Here is a 9320-nt window from a genome sequence, read left to right as displayed (position 1 = left end):
TACTAGTTGTGGCTCATGTTCTGACTTTACTAACCATTCAAACAATGTGGTCCGCTTATGAGATATGTGTAAGCTCTCATTCCTCTATCCACTTATATACGAATAATTCAAAAAGATCAGTCTTTCACATCTTATTTGACTAGGTGTAATATATGGCAGAGCAGGGGAGGTTTTGAGAGTAGGGTTGGGATAGGAGTAGGGGCTGGGAAGACTGAAAATAGACACGATGTTTTATATAACAAAATATATACGGATCTTAGTTTCCTAATTTAGTTTGTCCATAAACTATAAGAAGAGTTTTCAACAAGCCACATTTTAAAACATGGTAGAATACAAATAAGGTACATCAAAATATATATTGGTAGAATATTTGGGTAGAGTGAAAGGATATTTTTTTTTTTAGTCCATTGCCTTTCTTACTGATGTGTACACTGCTTTGTAGAACATATAGCTTAACTTCTTAGAACATGTAGCTTAACTGATTAGAACATATAGAAATAATGTATAGAATATATAGCTTCACTTGTTAGAACATATAAATTCAATTGTTAGAACATATAGCTTCTCTTTTTATAACATTAAGTTTCACCTTTTAGAACATTATTTTTTACAACGTATCACTAGTTTATAAAGTGATAAAACACCAGTGTCGGAGTCCATTTTTATTCCAATTATCGAAAAAACACTCTTAGCTGACATCCTTTCAAATATTGGGTAATATTTCATCATCTCAATTCTTTAGAATATGAAGGCTCGCTTTTAAAAACATTAAGTTCAACTTTTAGAACATAATTTTATACTGTTCTCTACATGTAGAAAAGCTATTATTTATGTATATTTTATGTTCTAAAATTCATAACAAGATGTTCTAAAACTAGAAATGTATGTTTCAATGTTCTCTTCTTGTATCAAATATATTCATGAATGTGCTTTAGGTCTGATTTTTGGCTTGTTTCTATGACAATTCAGGTCAGGTTAGCTATGTTGGGTTTTCATGTGCAAAATTATGGGCTAATATAGTTGTTGCATAGATTGGTGTTGTTCTTAAGTGGTTGCATGGCTGCTGGTGCATGCTATTTGTTTTGCAGGGAGGAATGTTGTGGGTGAGTCTAGGGTGGTATGATTCCTTTTATTGACTATATATTGGGCAACTGTTCTGCTATGTTTGGCTACTACTAGCAGTTTTGTGCATGTGGTGTTGTTACAAGTAACGGTTGTTAATGCTTGATGTTTTGGGACAATGCCTATTAGCTCAATTGGTAGAGCTTTGTGCGATTGCACAATGATGTAGGTTCGAATCCTACATAGGCAACTCTTTATATTCTGTTTATGATATTAATTAATTCTTCTATTTGATGATTCTTTACTTTTGAATCACTTATATTTACTTTTGGATTTGTTCTACTTACTTTAGAACATATGTATAAATTTTTAGAACATTAGCCTTGGTTTTTAGAACATAAAATCTAACTCTTGAACTAAAGGCAGTTGTTTGTAGAGAAACTAGTCAGGGGAGCAGGGAAGCATGACCGAGATGGCCAAGATGTATGACCAACATAATTCCTCATTGGCGGGGTCTGATAAGAAAGCACAGGGGTAACTGCTTGCGGGAAATCCGCAACATGACCTTTATGCATAGCATTTGACAACAAATTATCACGAGTTGTTGTCGATATATTCCAAAGAGGTGATGACAGAAGAATCATTGGAATTAAAACCGCTGATGGGGTGTCCTTGCCGGTGGCTATACTCTACCAACCTTTGATGCCCTAGCCCTAACAACGAAAAAAATTTCTATAAGATAAGCTAAGTTGATAGAGTTGCACTACCAAGCTTAAAAAATAAGATCATCAAGGACGAGGCTGATATTCTCGAGTCATGGGTGGGTGTTTAAGACACTTATCTTAGCTTGTGCTGGAGGGTAACTCTCTTGTAGGATCTATCCCTATAAGTATATTGGAGCTAAGTTGTGTGTTGTGAACAACCTATGTAGGATTTGAACCTACATCCATGTGCAATGGCACATTGCTCTACCATTTGAGCTAATAGGTTTTAACTAAATATTCAAGAAAATAATGATATTTATAGAAAATACAACAATTTGAATGTATGCAACAATATTTAGAACATATGCAACAATAATTAGAACATATGCAACAATATTTAGAACATATGCAACAATAATTAGAACATATGCAACATGCAACAATAATTAGAACATACGCAACTGGTTACCCTGCCAAATAAAATGGGATCAACCAGATTCATCATTTATCCATGCAATCATTAAGCCAGACTGTTGGCGAGCATTTTAGGGAGACAAGTCAAGAAGATTATAAATTGGGAGACCACATACATCATTGATCAACAGAAGGAAGAACCCGCACATTCTCAATGTTATAACCATATGATATGATCATAAATAATATAGATATGTTCAATTTCCTCCACTCTATGAAATTATTACAACTAAAGTGTAAACAGGGGGGTGACTATATCCATCATTCTCAGAATCTTGTCACTATACATAACCCCCATCATTACAAAGTCCTATTGTGATTTGGGTCTTGCACCCAACACAAGTGATAACCCTTCTTCTAGCTAGTAACTTACACTTAGACTTCCTTAGTTTTCCCTTCTTTATTCAGCTTGGAAATATCATCAACCTTTGTCCTATGTTTCATCCTGAAACCCACTTATTGCATAAACAACATTGGAAAGCCACAATATCTTTTTCTTTCTTCTCGTAGTGACAAATTTCATAGTATTAAATCCAACAGTTGTAGTATATGTATAAGCTTTAGTAAAGTCAATACACTCATCAACACTCTTATATTTCATTCTTAGAGTAGCTTTATTTCATCCATTCTCTTATCCTGCAAGGGTAATGCTTGAGGAGTAATATAAACAATTGCATTAGAATAACTAGCACGTTATTCATTTTTAACAACTAATCTATAAAAAAAAATTAATATTAGTTCAGAACAAACATAAAAACCTTCATAAGAATCAGAACATAAGAAACTCTAATTCAGAACATAACCAACTCTAATTCAGAACCTAAGCAACTCTAATTCAGAACATATACACTACTAGTTTAGAACATAAGGAATGACAATTCATAATATAATTCCATCGACATAAATTAATAGGAATGACAATTAATGGAATGTTGATAGTAATCATTATGGATTATAGGTTGAAGTTCCATATTTCAAACTAAGCAGATCATAACTCTACCTTGAATTATCAACCTATTATAATCAACATAAAATATGGAATCAAACAAAAAAAACCTAAGAACACGATACACAACTTTTCGGCAAACATGAATGCAAAATTAATTGAATTTTCATAACATCAAAGAAATCAAAATGAATTGAATAATAAACACGAAATATAGAAATTATTCAATCAAACTATCATCTGAACAATCAAATTAAGCACATGAATCATTAACTCAAGTTAATTAGCGGGATTACATAATTGAAAAGTAGACCCAAATTTGAAAGCATACCTTTAATTAAAACTAAAAATCACGAAATCTGGAAATTTTGGGGAAGATTATCGTTAATTCGGTGTTAAAATTGCATAAATTTAACCGAAATCAAAGGATTTGATGAAGATCAATGAAATTCCACAACTGCAATTTGGAGTGAAAGTTTAGAGAGAGAAAGAAGATGAAGCTGCTGCAAATTTGGAGAGAGAAAGGTCAGGCGTGAAAGTGGAAGGAAATTGGGGGTATATGTACAAAATATTACAAAAATGCCATTACTATCCTAATATATCTCAGCGGTCAGATGCAAATCGATCTAAAGGCCTAGATTTATTCTTACATATGAAACTGTTCTCATATATATAGGGTGTTCTCACATGAGCTTTCTCCTATATATATATATATATATATATGGTCCCCTCCAATGAGAAGATGCTTATAATGAGAAGGATGAGAAGAGATTATTTTTAATCCAACGGATGACATATTGCCACAATAAAAGCGCCTGCTTTGTATTGAAACCGACCAAACTAATTAATTCCACCTACCTCTTTCTTTCTCCTACTTCAGCTCATCTTGCAAATCAACAATGAATATTTTCTCTCTCCTCTTTTTACTTTGATGGTGAATTAAATAAAATTTCCTCTCTTTTCATCCATAATCTCTGATCTACTTCCTACAAAATATGCAAGCTGAAATTCTGAATTTCTATCATGGTTGGGAAGTCCAAGCTTTATTGATTTGGCAAATACTTGTGTTGTAGAATTTCGATTTACATGAAGTTCTGATGTTTTGATCCTTCTTAATTGTAATATAGTATCCTCGAGTGTAATTGTAATATTGTGAAGTTTTGATCCTTTTTTTCCCCTATGAATTGCTGCAATTCTTTTCATTGGGGGCTTTTCTTCAACCTCATTATTTACTATTACCTACCCAGTTCACCTTCCTTCATCCCCTTTCTCTCTCCTCAATATTTTTTCAATTCAAAACCTGTAGATCGATAATGTGTCCCGATTGTTTCTCTAATTTGGTAGAAATTCAATGAGTCGTCATTGAAGAAAAGCTGATCAATTCAAGCTCTTAAAAATGTGATGGAAAATCTTCAAAATGGTGCACTGTTTTACTTCAGATTTGCTTATTTGTTTATAATAAATTTGCTCATTTGATTTTTTTTTTTTTGCTCATTTATAGTGAATGAGTAAATTCTTTTGCTCATTTGATTTTTTTTTGCTCATTTATGGTAAATGAGTAAATTCTTTTGCTCATTTGATTTTTTTTTTGCTCATTTTGTACTAAATGAATAAATATTTTTGCTCATTTTAAATAAATTATAGGGATTTATCCGTATGGGTGAAAATTGGAATTAACCACTATACAACAGCAACAAATACTGCATGTCTTTCGTATTTTGGTTGATCGAAGACGTTTTGTATTTGATTGTCATTTTTTAATGTTTAATTTGATTAATTGATATTTTAATTTTGTGAAAATTTTTCTCAACTTTTTTTAATGTAAAACAGAGGATAATAATGATAATTTTGGAGGTGGAGTTATCAGACTTAATACAGAAGTTGTGATGATGATGATTGATGATGATCGTGATTTGATTTCACCTTTTCAATACCCCAATTTTGTTTGTCATGCGCAGCTTCACAGAAAAGCACAATTTGTTTAATGTCCTTATTGACACGGAGGTGTAGGTGGTCGTTAAATTTCAATTGATCTAATGGCCAGGAGTTCTTCTCATTTTAAGCTCCCTTCTCATTTGAGTGTAAATATATATATATATATATATATATATATATATAATAGATTTATATTTAGATGATTATATCGTGCATCATACGGGTATTATACTAGTTACAAACTAATTTTTATTTTTGATTTTCATAAACGGAGTTCTTTTATGGTTGGGGAATTATATTTATGGGTGTCTATAAAAGTTTTGTTATCTTAAACTTCAAAAAATATGGACCAATACATGTTGTTTAGCCCAATTTCACTTTGTTACGGAACCATATACCAAGTAGACTTGGAATAGGATCCTAATAGTCTAATACTATTATACTAGTAGCCAAAAAAACAACGGGTTAAGTACCTATTTTAACCCTTACTCAAAGAAGCAGGTCGCAAGATATATGATAGCTGATTAGCTGCGAACATAAGTTTTTTTCCCTTTTGTTAAACATTCAATAGGCTTTTGCCTACTCTATTTTTATTGGAGGTGGCTAAGCTAATTGTACCTTAATAATATTACTAGTAACCATAGTAAAATACTTTGTATTAAAGTAACATTCTAATGTTTTAAGCGAATAAGTAGCATGATTAAAAGTGTCTCTTCTAAAACTATAAAAGTAATTGAGATTATAAATAGAAGTAACCGATTAGAAATAGAAGTAACTTTAATAATATTAGTAGTAATCATGTCCATTTAAAAGTAACACCATTAACATACAAAAAGTAACCTCGGTAAAATATTAAAGAAACGCCCTATTGCTTTAAGTGACTAAATAAGTAAGTAGGTGGATTAAAAGTAACTCTTTAATACTATAAAAGTAACTAGAATTACAAATAGAAGTAATCCTTAGTAATATGCCTAATATTTAATAGTAACACAATTAATAGACAAAAGGTAACCCTGGTAAAATATTAAAGTAACGTCTTGATGTTTTATAAATTAAAGAAACTTTCTAATATTTTATATGATAAAGGCCCCTTGATAATATGTACTACCTCCGTTTCAAAAAGATCTTTACAGTTACTATTTGCGCGGACTCCAATGCAATATTTAACTACTAATATATCCCGAGACCAATATAACAAGATCTTACATGTAACGTTTTAATGTATATAATGGTGAGAATTTACGGTCAAAGTTTTTATACTTTGGACACATTTTTCAAAGCGTAAAGAACTTTCTGAAACGGAGGTAGTAATGTTTAGAAGGGTTTATGTAATGTTTTACAATTAGACAACTTTTGTGTAAGACTTACCACAAATACCGCTTTGATTGCTTAACTAATTACTCTGTAGTTCCATTTCTTAACTAATTGATTCTATTGCTTAACTAATTTGTTTCAATGCTAATTGGTTTAATTGCTTAACTTATATGACACCAAGACGATCTTACACATATAAAAGTTTGTATTTACCATTTAGGTACTAGCTAGTAGATATGGTCAGTGGGACGGGTCCAACCCAATCCACCATGACACAACCCATAGCGGATCACATGAATTTTTTTTATGTTCATGGGTTCAGTTTTTCCAACACACCCCAACTCAACCCAAAACGATTCACCATGACACACCCGACCCACCCAACCCACGAAAAACAACCCAGCTAACCCACAAACGCAACCCATCTAACACCATGACCTACCTGACCCGCCACCATAATTTAAACTATTTTGTATGTATAAAATGTTTTAATTTTATTGTTTAAATACACCAACTACATTTAGGTGAGTATGTCATAAATTTTTTTTATTAATTTAAGTGCTTATGAAAATTATAATTTTTTTTAACGTTTAAGTAATTGTCCAAACCCACTGGACTCACATCAAAATCCACAACACATCTAGACCCGCCTGACTGATCGGAGCCATGATCGGAGGCACACCAGACTCCAAAACTTGTCTAAACTCATCGGACCCACTCAACCCGCACAACCCACCACACCTATGTAACCCACGGTTGATTACGTATTGTGTCTACTTTTTCTGACACACTCCACAACCCAACCCACCCTAGCTTTCACCGTATCGATAGTGTCAATTATCCCGACCCACGACCCACTCAACCGCCTCATTGTGCATCTCCAGTACTGAGGTACCGAAGCATGAAGGTTTACTACATTACTACTCCTTACCCGTTTTACGATTTTTCTTTAATTTGATTTAGATTGGACTCAGTTCATTTTAAGCCACTTTGTTTGTTTGGATTTGAAACTAAGAGTTCAAAATTCAAATCAATGTAGCATAAAATAAAACTAGTTTAGCCCAAAAAGCTCTTATTTGATATCCGAACAAGAATATCGGATTGGAAGAGAGTAAGAATTTAGAATTTATACTAGGTTAATTAATTGGTTTGGATTTGATTGAATCCTAAGTGGGTTTGGATTTGGTAAAAATTAATATGAATAAAAAACAAACCCCCTTGCCTACAAATAAACGCAAATCCTCTTGTCAATCAATAAATCATCTTGAGTGAAAATAATGGCGGTGATAGAGAGCACCATTATAAGCAAGAAACGAAAAAGATTTATTTCCAAAGGGAACGAAATTGATCGACTGAGTTCACTCCCGGATAACATCCTAATTGAAATTCTATCCCGCCTTCCGATTAAATTCGCCGTAATCACATCCGTGTTATCCCAGCAATGGCGTTACCTCTGGAATCAGGTCACTAACATCATCTTCGATGTCGATCACTTTCAACAATTGCACAAAAGTGACTTCACTATGATCGATCAAATCCTTCCGATAATTACCACCCCGAAGATTAATTTCAATCTCCGTTTGCAACGTCCATTGAACAACACAAACTTCGGAGACATAATCGACATCTCCTCTTATGTAGAATCTTGGGTTCGTCGTATATGTGATCGAAACCCGGAACATATTCAGGTACAAGTATATGGTTGCACTTATTGGCAGTATGTGCCTATAATTCCTTTGCCAAGTTGTATTCTTCGATGTCAATCTCTCGTTGTTCTTCGATTGATTCAATACCCTTATCGTAGAGTGACTCGTGATGGACTTGATGTGAATCTTCCCAACTTAAAGATACTTGAAATTTGTTTCCATATTTTAGACTCTAAATTATTGGATCTACTTTTTAAGTCTTGCCCAGTATTGGAAGAAGCAACTCTTTCAGGGAACTTTTCGCAACATGGTATGTCAAATTTAATATCTCCTAGTTTGAAGAAATTGGAACTTCGGCTATAGTATCTATGTAAAGGAACTACAATGAATTTATCAGCTAGTCATTTGAAGATATTGGATATTCGTATATACAATCGAGCTGAAGGAAAGTTTCTTATCGATGCATCTAAATTGGAAGAATTGATAGTTGATGCTTCGAGTCTATTGTTTCTCAGTTTTATCAAGAATTCAAGTTCATTAGTCAAAGCGGATATTTGCTTGAATTCCATAGATGACTATTTCATCCAGACAGTACAGCTTCCTCAGATAATTTCTAATGTGAGGTCTTTTTGCTTGAATTCAACCACATTAAAGGCCTTGATTGAAACGAAGGACTATAGCTTCGAAAATCTGACATATCTTAGTGTTTGGGCTCCCAATTGATTCTCAATTGGGCCACTAAGTCCAAAGCCCAATGGCTCTAAACAAACAGCATCAAACCTACCAATGGCTAGTCAGCCATCCATTAAGGCCCAAGGCCCAAAAGCAATAAATGACCTATGGGCATTTATTATGCAAACACTATAAATAGGCCGCCAAGGCTCACACCTCAAGGTACGTCGAATTTATCGCCTTAAGACTACTCTTCTAGAGAACTTCTCTCTAGAATCCGAGCATCGTTCTTACTTAGGCATCGGAGGGGCTTTCCTCGGAAACACCCCCGAGGCTAGTGACTTTGCTCTTGTGCAGGTGAATTCGGACTCTACTCATTCAAACAAGCAAGATCTTCAACACATACAAAAGGGCCTTCATTCGAAGCCCATTTTTTCCATATTTACAACACCGGAACAATTTGGCGCCGTCTGTGGGGAAGAACACTTCAAAGCCTTTGAAAGACATCAATCACCTCTTTTCGCGAAAATGGTAAACGATGCTATTAACAACAATGATGACGATATG

At 33.5% G+C, this 9320-nt stretch overlaps 1 protein-coding gene across 1 annotated transcript; it reads left to right on the top strand.

Moving 5' to 3' along the window:
* The first annotated feature begins 7712 nt into the window (after positions 1 to 7712).
* On the top strand, positions 7713 to 8572 carry LOC110791562 (F-box/LRR-repeat protein 13-like). The gene has a single exon (XM_056832822.1). The coding sequence runs from the start codon at positions 7713 to 7715 to the stop codon at positions 8442 to 8444; it is 732 nt and encodes a 243-aa protein (XP_056688800.1). The 3' UTR covers positions 8445 to 8572.
* Positions 8573 to 9320: the final 748 nt, after the last annotated feature.

The sequence above is a fragment of the Spinacia oleracea genome, chromosome 6, assembly GCF_020520425.1.
Source record: "Spinacia oleracea cultivar Varoflay chromosome 6, BTI_SOV_V1, whole genome shotgun sequence".
Classification (NCBI taxonomy): Eukaryota; Viridiplantae; Streptophyta; class Magnoliopsida; order Caryophyllales; family Amaranthaceae; genus Spinacia; species Spinacia oleracea.
The sequence above is the reverse complement of the archived record's forward strand: the minus strand, read 5'-3'. Positions and strand labels throughout refer to the sequence as shown.